Raw genomic sequence first — 16,906 nt, forward strand, 5'->3', positions numbered from 1 at the left:
TAAAAAAATTCTATTAATTCCAATAATCCATCGTAATTCTTTTTTGAGATTAATTCCTATAATTCCAAATTAGTTCCTGTAATTCCAAATTAATTTCCGTAATTCCAAAATAATTCCTGTAATTCCAAATTAAATAATTGTTGCGTAGGGCGCTTAAGTACAACTACGTTATCAATATGATACTCCAAGTAACTCTGATAATTCCAAAAAGAATTCCAGTAATTCCAAACAATACAAAGATAATCTTAATAATTCCAAACTTCCAAATAATTCCAAGCAATTTCCGATTAAATTTCATAAAATATTACAACTAATTCCAGAGTGAACGGCCCCTCTGAAATTATTAACCAATAATAACCTTTGATTACAGATCGCTTTCATCATCTTGGGAAGTGTCATTCTTATAATTTTCCTGAATCCGTGGATGTTGATCCCCACAATAGCGATTTTTCCCTTGTTTTACTTCTTTAAAGTTTGGTTTCTGACCCGGAGTCGCAATTTGAAACGATTGGAAGCTTCAGCTCGCACTCCAATTTACACCCACGTTCGTGAAACCCTCAAAGGTTTGACTGTGATTCGCACATTTAGTGCCCAAATCACAACGAAGAATCAATTTAATTGCTACCAAGATTTACACAGTTCTGCGTTTTACACTTTTATGACTTGTAATCGCGCATTTGGGTTTTGGTTGGACTTGATTTGTGTGTTTTACACAATTGGGGTGATAGTCAGCATCATGTTGATGGGTAATTACAAAAAAATCATAATTTTGGTGTTGGAAAATCGTTTTTGTAGAGACACAAGCCGGAAATGTTGGGTTAAGTATCACACAGTCGATAAATCTAGTTGGGGTCCTGCAATGGGGTATCAAACAGTGGAGCGAACTAGAAAACCAGATGATCAACGTTGAGCGTGTTTCTGAATACACTGAAATCGTCCCTGAGACAGACTTGGGGAAAAAACCAACAGTGTGGCCAACTGATGGCCAAATCCAGTTCCAATCTGTCTCGATGCGTTACCCCCAAAACGGCCGCTTGACTCTCAACAACGTCAATTTCACTGTTGAACCTGAGGAGAAAATCGGGATAATCGGGAGAACCGGTGCTGGAAAATCGTCCCTTGTTTCCACCCTCTTCCGTTTGTACCCCTTTGACGGGAAAATTCTCGTCGATGGAGTCAACACCAACGAAATACCACTCCACACTCTTCGTTCAAAAATTTCGATCATTCCTCAAGAACCGATCCTTTTCACGGGAACGCTGAGAGTGAACCTTGACCCCTTTGGTGAATTCGATGATGCGGTTTTGTGGAAGGTTTTGGAACAAGTGAAACTGAAAAATGTTGTTTCAAACTTGTCTGTTCAAGTCCAAGAAGGAGGATCGAATTTCAGTGTTGGCCAAAAGCAGCTGATTTGTTTAGGAAGGGCGATTTTGAGAAGGAACAGGATTCTTGTTTTGGATGAAGCCACTGCAAATGTCGATTTTGAAACGGATCAGTTCATACAAGAAACGGTGCGAAATCTGTTCAAAAATTGTACGGTTTTAACAGTGGCTCATAGGATTAATACGGTCATGGATTCGGATAAAATTATGGTCGTGGATGATGGTAAATTGGTGGAGTTTGATACGCCCAGGAATTTGTTACGGAATTCTGATAGCTTGTTCAGGCAAGTGGTGAATGAATGTGAGAAAAGTTTAGGTAAATCGAAACTCTAAACAATCCTCAAGTGTAAATTTCCACACCGATTCACGGAAATAAAGACCTTTTATATTTTTTAAGTCAATGATACTTTCTTTTACCTTCTTTTTCTGTGTTTTTTTTTTGTATTTTATTTTTTACTACCATTGGTTTGTTGTGGTTGTTTTTATACTTTTTCCTGGATATTTGACTGTTTTAACTTTTTTTTATGACATTGAAATTTATATACAGGCTGTTCCGTCTAAACCCCACTTTAGAAGTATTGGGAGTTGGAATAATTGTATTTATTTGAAAATTGGTACATAACCATCAACCAATAAGTCCTCCTAAATGAAAATATTTTCAAGATGGCGGCACTTCCGGTTATACCGGAAGTCGGTCTTAACTTTCTTATTTTAAATGGAAAGGTATATTTTTTACTTAGTTTTTGGATTAATCGGGTTATTTTAAAGGAGTTTTCCTCAGCTTTCCCTATACCTAAATTTTGTCGTTTTTGAAATATTTGGAGTTTTTCAAAAATTTTTGGATTTGCACCTTCCACTTTAAAAACCGGTAACTCTGCCATTTTTTAACATTTTAAATTCATTTTTTTGGCGTTTAAAAGAGAAAGCTTATATCCTTTTTCTGGTGTTTTCAAATTTTGGAAAAAAAATAACATATCCCTAAATTTTAAGATTACTTTTGTAATAATCCAAATACTCATAACTCAATTTTTTCAAATGAAATACCCCAATTTTTATTTTACTAAATAGAAGAAAATTTAATTGTGCATTGATCTGTATTAACATTCTCTATACCTAAATTTAATAATTTTCAAGTTATGGACTTTTTTTTAATACTACAGAAAATTTATTACTAGACATACCCGTTTTCACATAATTTGCTATGGAAATCAAAAATGTCAAAATTGTTTCTCAGTAAACGTCGACAGTGTCTTATTATTTGCCAAATAGTGCCAACATATGGAGAATCAAAGTTATGCAAACTTAATTATTATTGATAGGTTCTACCATGCAATCATTATTTAAAGCTAACAAGTGAGAAAAACTTATTTTTGTTTAATGAACGATATCATAATTTTGTTACACTCTCCATAAATACAAAATAAATTAATTAAATCTAAGTTTGAGTAGCTTTGACTCTCCATATTTTGGCACTATTTGACAAATAATAAGCCACTGTCGACATTTATTGAGAAACAATTTTGACATTTTTTATTTCCATAGCAAACTATACGAAAACGAATGTGGCTAATAACAGATTTTCGGCAGTCTCAACAAAAAGTCACCATAACTTAAAAATTATTAAATTTAGGTATAGGGAATGTTAATACAGATCGATGCAGAATTAAATTCTCCTCCATTTAGTAAAATAAAAATTGGAGTATTTCATTTGAAAAAATTGAGTTATGGGTATTTGAATTATTACAAAAGTAACCTTAAAATTTATGGTTTGTTAATTTTTTTTCTAAATTTGAAAATACCGGAAGAAAGATCTAGACTTTCTCTTTCAAACGCCAAAAAATCGAATTTAAAATTTTAAAAAATAGCAGAGTTACCGATTTTTAAAGTGGAAGGTGCAGATCCAAAAATTTTTGAAAAACTCCAAATATTTCAAAAATGGCTAAATTTAGGTATAGGGAAAGCTGATAAAAACTCCCTTAAAATAACCCGGTTAATCCAAAAACACAGTATAAAATATACCTTTCTATATAAAATAAGAAAGTTGAGACCGACTTCCGGTATAACCGGAAGTGCCGCCATCTTGAAAATATTTTCATTTAGGAGGACTTAATGGTTTATGGCTATGTACCAATTTTCAAATAAATACAATTATTCCAACTCCGAATACTTCTAAAGTGGGATTTAGACGGAACACCCTGTATATATTGTCGTTTTATAATATGTCTAAATATTTTTTCTGTTGTTTGTGTCTTGTTATTTTCTTTGTATTTTGTATATTTTGTTTTCGCTTTTCTTCTAAATTTCGTACACCAAACTTCATTTTTTGCTTTGATTTTCTCATAATTTTCCCTGATTTGCCAACAAATGAACAAAAAAACCTAAATTGGGTATGTGCATTTTTAAATGAGTTTTCCTAATTTCCGGTTTTCATAATTTTCCATGATTTTCTTTGATATTCTTTGATATTATTTTCCCTGATTTACTCATGATTTCCCCGAATTTTGATCAAGAAAACTACTTGATGAGCGCACTTTTTAAGGATTCCTCTTGATTTTTCATTATTTCCTATCATTTCCTCAATTTATTCATGATTTTTCTAATTTACCTTGATTTCCTCATAATTTCCTATAATTTTCTCATGATTTCCTCTGATTCTCTCTCATTTTAATCAATTTTACCCTGATTTCCCTTAATTTTCCAACAAAGAAAGAAAAAACTACTATGAGCTTTTTCCAATGAATTTCTTTATTTTCCTCATAATTTTTTCTGATTTTCCCAATTTTGTACACCCATTTTACCCCCCGATCCAGTCTAGGTTTTTTGTGTGTATCTGGGCTCTTGTAGGTAGGTAGAGGACAGGGAATCGTAGAAGGATATCGATGGAAGGGATGCACTGCAGAGACGAAAACTGGTCGCGGACAAATCCATTCGTAAATATAGGGGAGTTCTGAGATCAGCTGAGATCAGTGGCGTGTATTCGCACTTATTTATTTGAAGTTTTGGATTATTTGATCTATGGTCCCGAATTTTTTTTTATATCTTTCAAACAAAAATTAAACAAAATTATAGAATGCAGATAATACTATAATTTGACAAATGAAAAACCAGAAATTGTTTGAAGTAAGAGTAGATAATATAAAAGTATTCTTTAATATAAATTTTGTTACAAAAGTCATTGATTGGTCGCCAAGAATTTGAGGGTTCATCTTCTTACATCTTATCGACTAGGTATGGTGTATGGAAACAAAACATCGCTAAAAAATGCATCTTACAAATGTTAAATTTGAAAAATTAATTAACATTAATTGTGATACAAAAATTGTATTTTAATACACTATTCCAAAAAATTATAGGAACAAAAAATTTTCCCAATTTTTTTGGTGATTTTTGAAAGCCTGTAACTCATCGAAAAATGGTCGTATCTAGATTTAAAAAAACCATTTTGAAGCTTTAAGTCTCTGGTTTTGAGATCTTTTGTCGAAAATTTTTTCTGAGCTATGGTTATCACGCAATTCCAAGTAATAGCGCAAAAAAAATCTAAATTTTTATGGTTTTGTTTTTGGTCCACGGACGTGGAGAATTTTTTTTTTTTAGTTTAGTCAATTTATAGGCCGAATAGCATGTTTGTTCAGCTTTAATATCCTTTCTTCATATTCTCTGTACGACAATTTGTCGCTGAGATATCTGACTTTGTCTTTGATCATCGATATCTCAGCAACCAATGACTACACAGAGAATATAAGGGTAGTGTCAAAAACTGGAATAAATGTCTTATTAGATCCTTTTAACATTGATTTAAAGAAAAGAGAAAAAAGTAACTTTGTTTACCTAGTCGATAGTCGCAAAATTATTGCGCAAATGATGAGCACTCAACAAAAAGTAGTCAGCAATATAAAGGTTAATAAATATACGGAAAAAATGCAACTCTACAATCCCCTTTTCACCACAGAATGGTTCTGTGTTACGCCACTGCTCAAGTTTGGCTCCGCCTATCGATATCCTTCTAGGATTCCCTGACCTTTATATTGAGAAAGATGTGGTAAAAAGAGGCAACAAAATACTATTTATAACGAAGGATAAAGTAATAAGACTAAAAATTAATACAATACGAACCAAATAATATTAAACTCCTCACTATCCACACAAAAATGATAAAAAACCGATTGTTTATCTTAAGAAACCAAAGCACTGCGCAATTGCGCAGGGCGCAGCACATTGTCGGTGGTAGTGATCAGGTGTTTATTAAATATCTTCAACAATGATTAATAAAGCAAACAGCATTTATCGTTTCCTTGAATAAAAAACTTAAACGAAAATGATGCATAGTGTTTTTCATTAAAAAAATTTCTATCTATACACCCACCGGTGATGAATAACGTAAGGTTAGGATACCTTTTAACAATAACTGTTATGACTTTCATTGCAATCATTTACCAAATTCAAATTGTCCGACTTCAAGATAAAATCTTCCACCTTGGTATGTGTATGTATTTTCGCTGATTTCTTTTTCGCACTCACTGTATTTTTTACAGAGAATAATGCAAATCAAAACGAACGTAAACAAAACAGTAGAGAAGTATTAGGAAACGACGATTTGGTCGTTGTATACAATAGAGTACCAAAGACTGGTTCCACAAGTTTCATAGGTGTTGCCTACGATTTATGTAAAAAGAATAAATTCCATGTTTTACATGTAAACATAACTGCCAATAATCACGTATTATCGCTAAACAATCAACACGATTTCGTTCATAACGTCACCAATTGGAACGTAATGAAACCGGGGATCTACCATGGACACTTTGCCTTCATAGACTTTACAAAATTCGGGGGCCCTAAGCCCCTATTCATCAACATTCTTCGCAAACCCCTAGAAAGGTTCATCTCCTATTACTACTTCGTCAGGTATGGGGACAACTACAGGCCTTATTTGGTACGCCGCAAACACGGAAATACCATGGTAAAACCATCAATAATTCCATAATAATTGCAATAAAAGATTCAATTGTAGTCGTTTGACGAATGTGTTGAAAAAAACCTCCCAGACTGCGACCCCACCCACATGTGGCTGCAAATCCCCTTCTTGTGTGGCCACGCCGCGAATTGCTGGAAGCCCGGCAACAAGTGGGCTTTAAGTGAAGCCAAGAAGAATTTAGTCAATAATTATCTACTAGTAGGAGTGACGGACGAAATCAATGACTTTGTTGCCATTCTAGAGCAAACACTTCCTCGAATATTTAAAGGCGCTTTCAATCATTACTTAACTAGCAATAAGTCGCATCTGAGGCAAACTGTGCAAAAGGATGCCCCCTCGCCAAACACAATTAAGAAAATCCAGGAAAGTACAGTGTGGCAAATGGAAAACGAACTCTACGAGTTTGCCCTGGACCAATTCCACTTCATCAAGAAACACACACTCAAAGACAAGTTGCAGAATGTCATGTACGAGAAAATTAGGCCCAAAATCAACTGACTTACTTATTTTTCTAAAATTTATCTGAAGTACTTATTTGTAATAAATAAAAGTTTAAACTGACCGCTTTTGCGCAGGCGCCATGTTGATACCACTGTCATATTATTAATAAAAACCTGCCATCTGGCAGAAAATAATAGAATTAATGCCTTACAGAGCTCTGTAATAACGAATAACGCGTTTTTTTACTATTGAGCATTTTTAATAAACAGAAGACAGTGTTCATATGGTCTATAAACATCCCTCAAAAATACGCTGAAACATCGGCTTACTCGTTAAAAAAAAACGGATTTACTATAAAAAAAAGTTTTTTTGCGTTGTACAGTTGGAGACAAAATACTTTGGTCGTCAATGTCATTTGAGTGACATTAAATTGTAAAGCATGCTTTAGGACTGTTATCCTTATTTTTAGCTAGTGTCAATCATAGTTGACAAGTTGTATGTACATATTTTTGATAGGAAAATATAATAGCTGTCATTAATTTGAAATTGTCATTCATTTTAACATTAAAGCTTGAATTACATTAAAGTGTCAGAAAAGTGACGACCAAAGTATTATGTCTCCAACTGTAGAAATTGTTCTTATTCTGATTAACCATCAATACTTTTAATTTTTAGCTGAGTTTTGTTTGTTTGCATATCTAACTAAATACTATAACTGGCGGACACGAAATTTTGGACATCAAATTTATGTCAGTTAAAAAAAAATGCAATGTAAGCCACGCTTTATTGTCATTATGATTGAAATTAGAAATTAAAGTTTGATAGTTTTAGTTGAATTTTATTCTTGGCGTTGATTTTTCAAAACAATAATATGTGTTTTTATGTAAGTTCAATCAATTATTTTGATGTGTTGTCATTTTTTCTCTAGCTTTTAGTATAAAAATTACAAAAACCGGAAGTGAGGTTTTACATTTTTATGTCAGTCGAATGACAAATCGTCCAAAATTCCGTGTCCGCCAGTGTAGGCATCATTATATGCTTGTTGAGTAATATACTATTAGTACATTTTTTTAAACAAAAGACTGCGTTTGCAAAAATTCGGAATTCCAAGAATAATAAAAGAAGGTAGTCTTACACGACTAATTTTCAGTAACTTATTAATTAAAATACTTAGTACCATTACTGTTATGTAATGAACTTTGAGCGCCGTTCGGAGACAAAGAAAATTCTGGACGCTTTGAAAATACACATTTTGTTTTTATTCCTAAATAGACCAACAGAAAAGTCGCATACAAAAATATAAAAAATTCTTTCACTGAGGTACACTTAAGTGCAAAAAAAACGCAAATTGTCAAAACCAAAATTGTCAAATTTACATAGTGTGAAAAAGATAGTTCCCAAAAAGGTTAGAAAACTATCAAAAGAAATGTCGTCTAGCTAATGCAGTGTCACAGTCAGTGTTAAAAATAAAATGGAAAACATGAAAAAATTGTGTTTTTTTTGCACTCAAGTGTACCATTTTTAAAGATCCAAAACGTGGTGAGGTAAGTTAATTGCAGTCTGGAAAACTCAACTTAAAACCACCAAACCTACCCCAACACCCTCAGCATGTAATTTTTTATGTTCATGTATTGTTTGGAGTATTTACTCATGGTAAATTGAGTTTATTTAGTCAAAGTTAAAATTGACCGCCTTTGAGCATGCGCATGCTTGCCACCTGTCACGGGACCTGTCATATGATTCTGACATTTTCCTGGTGTGGTTAGTGTGTCATATGATTTAAGTTTGAAAAAATCGCCCGTTTTGCGATAAATCTGTCGAAAAATGATCACTCCGTTAGTTTGTGTGGCATTTTTGGCCGCTTCTGGTAAGAAATCGTGCAATGATTAAGTTAATTTTAAACTGGAAATTGTAGTTTCCGCAAATGGTGAATTAACGATTCTTCACCACCCTTCAAGTCTCCTCTTCAAAGGGCACGACCACGTCAGAGAGAGCATTTTAAAGGAGGTTTACTCTAGTGCATTGGGATTTTCAACTGAGCAGTACTCAAACTGGGATGGTTTATTCATCGAAGATCCTTTCAATTTGGCCAAAGCTGTTGTGACCGTCAGTGTCGACGGTATAACAGACATAGGCAATGGCAAAGGGCACAATTTCCCCCTCAAAACGAACGTCGACGAGTTTGAAGTCTTCTCAGCCTTGGAAAAGAGAGTTTTGGAGAGGTATCCTGAAACTGAGGGCCACCTAATTAGGATTAGTGCCGGGGATGGTCTCCATCAAATCCACAAGCATAAAATTTTCAAAAATCTCGAACTCAACAAGTCGAAGAAAATCCACAATTATCTCAAATCAAGTGTGGAGGAGGACCAAGCGTTTTTGAACGAAATGAGAGTCTTGAACAGTATCGCAGACGAAGTAACTTCAATAATCATAACTAAGAAATGTTGATTGATTTTTTCAGGTTGACAACACTGGAATTAAGCAAGATGGCACCCCTGATGTGTTTTGGTTTAAAATTGAAAGTTTGCACCCTTTGATTGACTTGTACGGCGAGAATTCAACCAAAGTTAAAGAAGCCAAACAACTGTTAAATGATGCAATCCTTCATTTAAATTCTGTTTTTACTAAAGTCTACAAGGACAAAGTTTTGGTCAGTGTTATAACAAGTGATGTTGTGCACACTAGACGTGCTAGAAACATTTTGCAAGAGAATAAACCCGACACTAAGGACACTGAAACGCTCAAAGTATAGTTCATTTAGTGACTTATTTTTTTTTAATTATTTTTTTATAGGTCAACCCTGCCAAGTTTTACAGTAAGGATTATCCCGTTATTTTTAATATTATTCTGTGGTTTGGGGTCGCAATGACGTTTACTTTACTTGCTATTTGCATTGCAATTGCTCAAATGGATCCTGGAAGAGACTCAATTATTTACAGGATGACGAGCACTCGTCTCAAGAAGGATAATTGAATGTGTGGAGAATTCATAGTATTATTGTGTGTAAATTCCTGTTAAATTTTCTGTAAATTGTAGTTTAGGTGGTAACTTATGTAATCCTGTGATCTTAAGTTAGAGCACAATAAAGTACTTGGTCACAAATAAACGACAAATCTTAACAATAATTTATTTCAAATTAAAATCACATTGATCTAAATCGACTATTTTACGGTTAATCCTCTAGTATTTTGGCGCAGGTGATTCAAGTTTGGAGTAATCAATGTTGGGAGAGTAGAACTGAAAAATCCCAAGTTAGATAAGTTTTAAAAGTATTGAAAATACCTTATATTGTTTGTTTCTGAATTCTTCGTTGGAGATATCACCAGTGCGGTTCCATTGAACATCGGGGTTGCGTAGGGCAAGACGGGCGGTGTACCCAATAGCCCCCGCACATCCCAAGCCGACACAAACGTACAAGGGGATCAACTGAGGGAAAAAATTGCAAAAAATGTTAATTTATTACGGAAATTGCTTACAGCTTTGTGCTTTTTGAGACTCTGAAATGACATTCCCTGCATGGTTGTTAAATTCTTGGGAAATCTGCAACAAAGTCAAACACTTCACTTCACTGTCAATGACAAAATATTGAATCAAAATACCCGCAGTACTTCCTGTTGACCAATCACGTAAGATCAAACGATAAGAATAGCAAATACCGTTCTTCACGTATTAGACAAGGATACCAATACACGATGTGTTAAAGTTATCGAAATGTTTTGGACTTTAGTATTTTGCGCAATGAATTATGTAATAAAACTGTGAAAAGGGGCATTTGAGTTTGATTTTATTGCAGTAACAAAGTAAAATTACTGCGAAAATTTATAAAATAGACTGGAAAGTAAATAATTCAAGAGTCAGATTATTTGTGTTCGGGTAATAAGGTATGAAAGTAGTTCGTCTGGTCAGTAAAGCGGGAAATTTAAATATATTCACAAAAAAAAAGTTTACGTAAAATATTGTTTTGTAATTAATTAAAAATTAAGAAAAGTGGTTATCTCAAGGCATAGAATGGCGACATAGCACCCAATTTACTATAATTACTTTATTTTTATTAACAAAATGTTGCGTTGGCGACACTGGCGGAAGATTGGTTGCCTAAACCCTCGAAACTAGAAATTCAAGAAAAAAATATTGATTAATTCAGTTGTGTAGGTGATTGTTATGTGGTAGGTCGTTTTCTCATTTTAGTTAACCTAACCTAAAACTTTTTTATTTTGCTTTTAAATTATAAAATTAATCTTTGTTACTACTTACAAATATGTGATTGTTGTGTGTTTCTGTTATATTTTATGGTGTTTGTGTTATTCTAACCATTTTGATGTAAAACCACCAAATAACAACAAAAATGATATGCAGTAGGACCCCCCAAGAATTCTTTTCTGCTGATGTAAGTATAAACAATTTTCTTTTAATTATGAATTAAACTGAACGTTTTACGCATTGTTTCATTTATTTTTGTTGAAAATGTGCGGTGTTTGAGCCGGAAAGTACCGGCTTTTGGTTTTTTAATTTAATCCAGGGGGCCTCTAAAAAATATCAATTTGTAACGGTTTAAAGCACATGGAACAACGTCAAACAAAACTAATTAATTTCCAGATTTGGAACCAGTCAAGCGATGTAAAAATGTCTATTGATTTATTCAAAAGAGGTGGAAGACATTCACCTTTTTGGAATGTGAAATAATCGATTTTTCCTGACTTGGTGCATATGAAATGTGAACGTGTTGAATACAACTTTTTCATACTGATAATAAATAAACAACCTTCTTCTCATTAGTATCAATAACTTTTGTCTATTTTTAGAAAGTTACTTCATAAGAATTATAGGTGCTGTAATATATCATTAAAAATTATCAACAATTACCTGGATAATTACTGCGAGTTTTTTTTTTTGAAAAGAGGCTAATTACAAGACAGGGTAGGAGGTGTTAAATACAATATTTAATTCACCTTATCTAGCTGTTGAAATATAAATAAATATTTTGATTTGATTGAAGATAAACACTTCTTGGGTCACAATGGGTCACCAAAGTAAATATTTGACAATTTACGTTGCTTTTAAAACTATTGTAAAAGTAAATACTATCTTTATTTAATTGACCATTTTTATCCAATTTTCTTTACGTTTGTTACGTGACATGTTGTACTTGTTAAAATTTATTGTCTTTGACACGAACTGTGTAAAATTGGCATATAAAAGTAACATCTTGTCCTTCGTTTCAGTGTTTTGAAACAATTTCTTGATTTGACGCCATTTCCTCTTTCATAAAATAAAATAAAATTGTGTTAAGGTTGATGACTTTATGAGTGCTGGGTGTCAATGGTCCTCTAAATTGGTTTCACAATTTGGAAAACTGCAAATGTTCCAACAATTTTAGTCTTTTGTTGGAAAAAAGTCATAAAACTTGACAATTTGAAGCGTGCAAATTCTTACAGATGTTTTTGTGTAACTGTGAAACAAATTTTGTTTGGAATGGAAATACCGTAAGAAATACAATTTATTTAAAAAAATAATTGCGTGGAGGGGGTTATTAACATAAAATCTTGTATGGTACAGGATATCGTGTTGTGTTATATGGTTTATGTGACATTTATAAACATCCTGTATGCTGTTCATAAGCAGAGGTGTTTAGAATCCAAAACATCTGAGTGAAATTTTATTAATAATCGATAAAAAAGACCCAACTTTTGGGTATTATTTGAGTCATAATATTTTAATAAATGTTGCGGTTTGGCGACCACAATTTCCCTTTTTTGCGAAGAATCGTCGACTGGTTGCAATTTAAAAAATTAAATTCACGAGATCCAGATTTGAGCTAAAAGTTGGCGTATTTACACCTATTTTCAGCAGATTACAAAATTGTAATTAATTTTTTTTTATTCGTAAGTCCTGAATTTCTGCTCAGTATTGTGCTTAAACATTAAAAAAGGCGATAATAACACTATTTTTGAAATAGTGTGAATTGCGTAAATTTTGGGATTGTTTCTAAAGAAATTTTGTGAAATATTTACCTGAAAAACATGTTACACACTTAAGAAAGGCAAAAAGTTACTGGATTTGTTGTTTTTTGGCTTGTTATATTAAAATCTCTTAGTTCAAAACGTTCTTAAAGACTTGAAAAAGGAGAAATTTTGAGTTTTTTTGGCTTATTTTTTGACAAAATTTTACTCAAAAACGAGCTAAATCGAATGAAGCAAACGAAATAGCATTAATTTCGTTTTATTTTTTGTAATTTTTAGGTACACTTTGACAAGATTTTGCAGAATAAATGAGTCTGTGGTTTAAAAAACTCAATGGAGCGAAACAAGCTAAAAATAATACATATCAATTTTAATCTAATTTAGTAATTTTTCAGTCAGTTTTAACAAAACTTGTATTTTACGTGCTTAAACACAAAAAAAATGTAAAAACCACACTAGTTTTGGTCTAATTTGGTAAATTTTTGGTTTGTTTTTAAGGAAATTTTGCAAGATAGTTTTTTTTTTCTGTCAGAAAGAGTACGAAATGCTCCAAAAAGATGAAAATAATGAACTTTTCGACCTGTTTTATCGATTTTTTGACCCTGTTAAGTGAAATCTTATCAAAAAAATATTTCCTTAACAAATTTTGTGATTTTTTGACTTATTCTTGAGAAAATTTGGCAAAATAATGAGTTTATGGCTAAAAAACATAGAAAATGCTTAAAAAATACAAAAAATAGTATCATTTAGTGTATCAATACTTAAAAAAGTTAATTTTGTTTTTTGATGATTTTGGAAAAAAATTATTTTACTAAATTTTTGGGCGATTAAAAAAAATATTTCCAAATACGGGTGTCCCAGCGAGTTGAAAAAGTCTATTAGTGACCTTTAAATGGTAAAATTAAAAAAAAACATATGGGACATTTATAGATACTAATCTAGTCTATCGCCTAAAATTATTTTCAACTATACAGCGTGTCTCAAAAATAAGTTGCAATACAAACTTGTATTTTTTAAAATGAAACATCATAGGTTTCTTAGCAATTTTTGGTGTAGATTTTTATGACAATGTTTTTAAACTAAACTTTTATTGATTTTCTTTAGTTTTAAAAATAAGACGTTTTTTTTGACAAAAACATGAACTTTTTAAAAATTTATTACATAAAAACTAGACATCTAGAAATATTTTTTTACTACCTCAAAGAAGAAGGTAGAAGCTATAAGGTTGCAACATTTTTTTAGTGTGTTGTATTTGCAAAGATAAAAAAATAAAGCCGTTTGTTAAAGGTTCAATAACTTAAAAAAATTAAATGGAACACTCTATTTATTGTTTTTGCATTTAAAAGATTATTAAATTGTCTTTCTAAATTTATTTACTTTTATGTGTTTATAATCAACGTCCTATACAATTTTTTTTTAATTTTACCATTTAAAGGTCACTAATGGACTTTTTTAACTCGCTGGAACACTCTGTATATAAATTTTCAGCTGTTACAGCAGTTTTTGTTATTTCCAAAAAATTATACATTATAATTTTTAGAAGTTTTTACCAAATGCCCAGATATGGTAAAATTTCACCTGGCAACGCTGGTAAATCTACGATTAGCAAAAAAAGAAATCTAACTCGGCCACCATCACTTCTTAAATATCAACCTAATTTCTAAAACTCGTTGCATTAAGGCCGCGCAACCTGTCAGTGCAGTAATTTCTCATTATTCACCGATGATAAAGTACAACATATGGCAAACGACGTGCGATAAATAGCGTTTAAATCACCGCCTAATTACTCAATTGCTGCATATGAATGACGTCACACACGTCATACTCCGGTATTTCCTTACAAGGAGTATACAAGGCGAGGGCCACCACCTCGTGGGTTGCTTAATTTGACGACGTGTTTGCTATAATGGTAGCCTTGCCTTAAGGAACAATCTGTGAATTATTGAGGGTTTTCAAAATGTTTGTCTGACTCATACAACCCGTATACAGACTTAACTAATCTAAAAGAAATCAAATGAATTAATCATTGTGTTGCAATATAGTTTGACCTTTTTTATAATCACTGCATTTGGATTATCGCTATTTGTGCATTAAATACATAGGTTCAAGGGAACACATTTTTTTTTTAGCAATTTTCGAAAGTGACAACGTGAAACTTTAATAAGGAGACAATGACTAATAATTTATTTAATTGAAATTTGATGGTAGAATGGAACTGAAGTTTTAATTGCACACTTTCCAATTAATTTCTTAATTTTTTAATTACGCGACAAACAAGTTGCAAAAAATTAAAAATTGTGTTTTTTATTTTTATGCCCACGATAAGTGAGGCAAAAACCGCTTATACATCCATGGTTTATCTCGGCTGAACCAACGACTACAGGTTAAAGAGGCTGTAGGTGTTAAAACTAGTCGGTTGGCAATTGTTTTGTGAATTTCTTTCGTTTTCACCATTTGAATATCACCGGTTGTGAGTGTATTAAACATTAAATTTATCATGTCGGGTTTTAGTTCTTACCGTTTGACATATAAATATCATGAACCTAAAGTGACCATAAATGGTACTACTGGAAATAGTAGAAATCAGTGGTTTTCCGAAAAAAAGGTAAGATTGGATAAGAGTCATGTGTTTTTCATTCAATAATCACAAAAATAATTTATTTCGTAATCTTTGATAACTCATATTCGTTGCATTTAATCTTGAGGCTTTATCTTCTTTAATCTTATACAGGGTGCGCCAGAACTCGCGCCTCAGAGAAAATTTAAAAGTAAGATAAGATACCAGGAATATGAAAAAAATGTTTAAAAAATTCTGTCAATAAATTTTGACATTTATTTTTTGACATTTGACATTTTTTTATGTCTATTTAATGATACTGATGATCTTGTAAATGTTTTTTTACAATTATTTAGTAAAGGTACAAAAATTTTGCCAATAAAATCTGCAAATAACAGAGTTACAAAATTAGGATACAGCTTCCTGGGTTCCTTTTTTAACAGCTTGTAGCAAAAAATAAATAGAATCAAAGTGCAATATTTAAACCCTCATAACTTCGAAATTTTTATAGATAAAATTTTTTTAACATTTTTTCCATAATCCTGGTATCTTACCTTTACTCTGGGGCGCGAGTTCTGGCGCACCCTGTATAATTCCAGTCGATTTGTACCAATAATTATTATTAATGTTAATTGTTAATTATAAAAGTAAACGAGACTATGGGTGAAACGTAGGTAACCCATATTTTTATCATAATTTAATTATGAGAATGGAAACACTGGAAACAGATGCTATCTATAATCATTCTAATGGTTTTATTCAGCGCTCATTATTTTTAAACATTATTTCAAATGACTTATTATTATGCTTCCAAAGCACTGATTTAGACAAATTCTAAGATTAATTTTCACAGGATCTAAAATAAATCAAAATTTTGAGTTATGCATTGAATTTTTGAGCGTTATTTCACTCTCAGTGAATTTTTATTTAGTGCCTCACTGTAAATATTTTGAATTTATAAATTTTGAATACGTATTTTAAAAGTTATTTTTTCAATAAAATGTTTATTGAATTGTCGTTTTTATCTTTAGTATATAACAATGTTTTTATTTACATGATATTCAGGTCTTCCAAATTATTTTTAATTTCGTACAAGAATCTCATGTTTGTTATTTTTTACCATTGCACACATTCTTTGTATTACATGATTCATAATTATTCGAAATGTGCAAATGTGTGATTAACATTGCGTTAAAAATGTTCTTTTAATGACATCAAATTAATTACACAAATATAATTCTTTTTTTTCTACGTCAATTTCAAACAGTTTTAACGTTGGCACTTGCAATTCATTCATGTTAATTCTAGTAAAAGAAGTTGGCAGTTTTGGTTTTTGGTTTAATTTCAAAACATTGTCATTAAAAAAAATTTAAAGACGAAAAAGTCAAAATTTCGACATTTCAAATCATATTTTTTTTAATTCTAGGGACAAGCTAACTTTGTGGCTATGGTGATAAACTGCTATTAATTCTTTCTCTTGGTGATTTCTGTTTAAAAAAAAAAAAAACTGATTTTAATTCGAAATGAAATTGTGTTATTTTATCAAAACTCCTGTTCTTCGTTGCTTTTTACAAAAATCTTAAGAGAACCA

At 31.7% G+C, this 16,906-nt stretch overlaps 5 protein-coding genes across 8 annotated transcripts in view; 4 read left to right on the forward strand and 1 right to left on the reverse strand.

The window, feature by feature from the left end:
• Positions 1-1,783, forward strand: part of LOC123013588 (probable multidrug resistance-associated protein lethal(2)03659) — a 9,872-nt gene extending 8,089 nt beyond the window's left edge. For 2 of the 3 annotated variants that reach the window (XM_044412205.1, XM_044412206.1), the window contains exons 8-9: positions 371-746; positions 796-1,783. In XM_044412205.1, coding sequence (XP_044268140.1) covers positions 371-746; positions 796-1,715 — 1,296 coding nt within the window. In that variant the 3' untranslated portion in view covers positions 1,716-1,783. The remainder of the gene's footprint in view (positions 1-370; positions 747-795) is intronic. The other variant, XM_044412207.1, reaches the window with a different exon arrangement.
• A 3,779-nt stretch (positions 1,784-5,562) lies between these two features.
• Positions 5,563-6,918, forward strand: LOC123012941 (heparin sulfate O-sulfotransferase-like). Its single transcript, XM_044411184.1, has 3 exons — positions 5,563-5,859; positions 5,915-6,342; positions 6,394-6,918. Exons 1-3 carry the CDS (start codon positions 5,751-5,753, stop codon positions 6,853-6,855), a joined length of 999 nt encoding a protein of 332 aa, XP_044267119.1. The 5' UTR covers positions 5,563-5,750; the 3' UTR covers positions 6,856-6,918.
• Positions 6,919-8,503: 1,585 nt separating this feature from the next.
• Positions 8,504-9,923, forward strand: LOC123012815 (ATPase H(+)-transporting accessory protein 2). Its single transcript, XM_044410967.1, has 4 exons — positions 8,504-8,665; positions 8,714-9,213; positions 9,260-9,544; positions 9,592-9,923. The coding sequence occupies exons 1-4, from the start codon at positions 8,623-8,625 to the stop codon at positions 9,769-9,771; spliced, it is 1,008 nt and encodes a 335-aa protein (XP_044266902.1). The 5' UTR covers positions 8,504-8,622; the 3' UTR covers positions 9,772-9,923.
• Positions 9,912-10,419, reverse strand: LOC123012816 (cytochrome c oxidase subunit NDUFA4). The gene is made up of 3 exons (XM_044410968.1): positions 10,275-10,419; positions 10,081-10,224; positions 9,912-10,035 (listed from the first exon to the last, which is right to left on the reverse strand). The coding sequence occupies exons 1-3, from the start codon at positions 10,314-10,316 to the stop codon at positions 9,979-9,981; spliced, it is 243 nt and encodes an 80-aa protein (XP_044266903.1). The 5' UTR covers positions 10,317-10,419; the 3' UTR covers positions 9,912-9,978.
• A 533-nt stretch (positions 10,420-10,952) lies between these two features.
• The window catches only part of LOC123013721 (four and a half LIM domains protein 2), a 45,565-nt gene continuing 39,611 nt past the window's right edge, over positions 10,953-16,906 (forward strand). The window contains exon 1 of one of the 2 annotated variants that reach the window (XM_044412446.1): positions 10,953-11,185. In XM_044412446.1, coding sequence (XP_044268381.1) covers positions 11,144-11,185 — 42 coding nt within the window. In that variant the 5' untranslated portion in view covers positions 10,953-11,143. Of the gene's footprint in view, positions 11,186-15,198; positions 15,364-16,906 lie in introns of those variants that run through there. The other variant, XM_044412443.1, reaches the window with a different exon arrangement.

Source organism: Tribolium madens, unplaced genomic scaffold (genome assembly GCF_015345945.1).
Source record: "Tribolium madens isolate multiple individuals breed KSU strain unplaced genomic scaffold, Tmad_KSU_1.1 Scaffold_96;HRSCAF=242;Tcas5.2_LG5, whole genome shotgun sequence".
NCBI classification, from domain to species: domain Eukaryota; kingdom Metazoa; phylum Arthropoda; class Insecta; order Coleoptera; family Tenebrionidae; genus Tribolium; species Tribolium madens.

What these genes read in the sequence shown, in the direction of transcription:
- LOC123012941 (XM_044411184.1), top strand. Translation starts at nt 5,751, where the DNA reads ATGAATAACGTAAGGTTAGGATACCTTTTAACAATAACTGTTATGACT. An exon ending in AGATAAAATCTTCCACCTTG is followed by an intron (nt 5,860 to 5,914) that starts GTATGTGTATGT and finishes TATTTTTTACAG; the next exon opens with AGAATAATGCAAATCAAAAC. An exon ending in GCAAACACGGAAATACCATG is followed by an intron (nt 6,343 to 6,393) that starts GTAAAACCATCA and finishes ATTCAATTGTAG; the next exon opens with TCGTTTGACGAATGTGTTGA.
- LOC123012815 (XM_044410967.1), top strand. Translation starts at nt 8,623, where the DNA reads ATGATCACTCCGTTAGTTTGTGTGGCATTTTTGGCCGCTTCTG. An exon ending in TGAACAGTATCGCAGACGAA is followed by an intron (nt 9,214 to 9,259) that starts GTAACTTCAATA and finishes TGATTTTTTCAG; the next exon opens with GTTGACAACACTGGAATTAA. An exon ending in AGGACACTGAAACGCTCAAA is followed by an intron (nt 9,545 to 9,591) that starts GTATAGTTCATT and finishes ATTTTTTTATAG; the next exon opens with GTCAACCCTGCCAAGTTTTA.
- LOC123012816 (XM_044410968.1), bottom strand. Translation starts at nt 10,316, where the DNA reads ATGCAGGGAATGTCATTTCAGAGTCTCAAAAAGCACAAAGCT. An exon ending in GTCTCAAAAAGCACAAAGCT is followed by an intron (nt 10,225 to 10,274) that starts GTAAGCAATTTC and finishes TTTTTCCCTCAG; the next exon opens with TTGATCCCCTTGTACGTTTG. An exon ending in TCAGAAACAAACAATATAAG is followed by an intron (nt 10,036 to 10,080) that starts GTATTTTCAATA and finishes GGGATTTTTCAG; the next exon opens with TTCTACTCTCCCAACATTGA.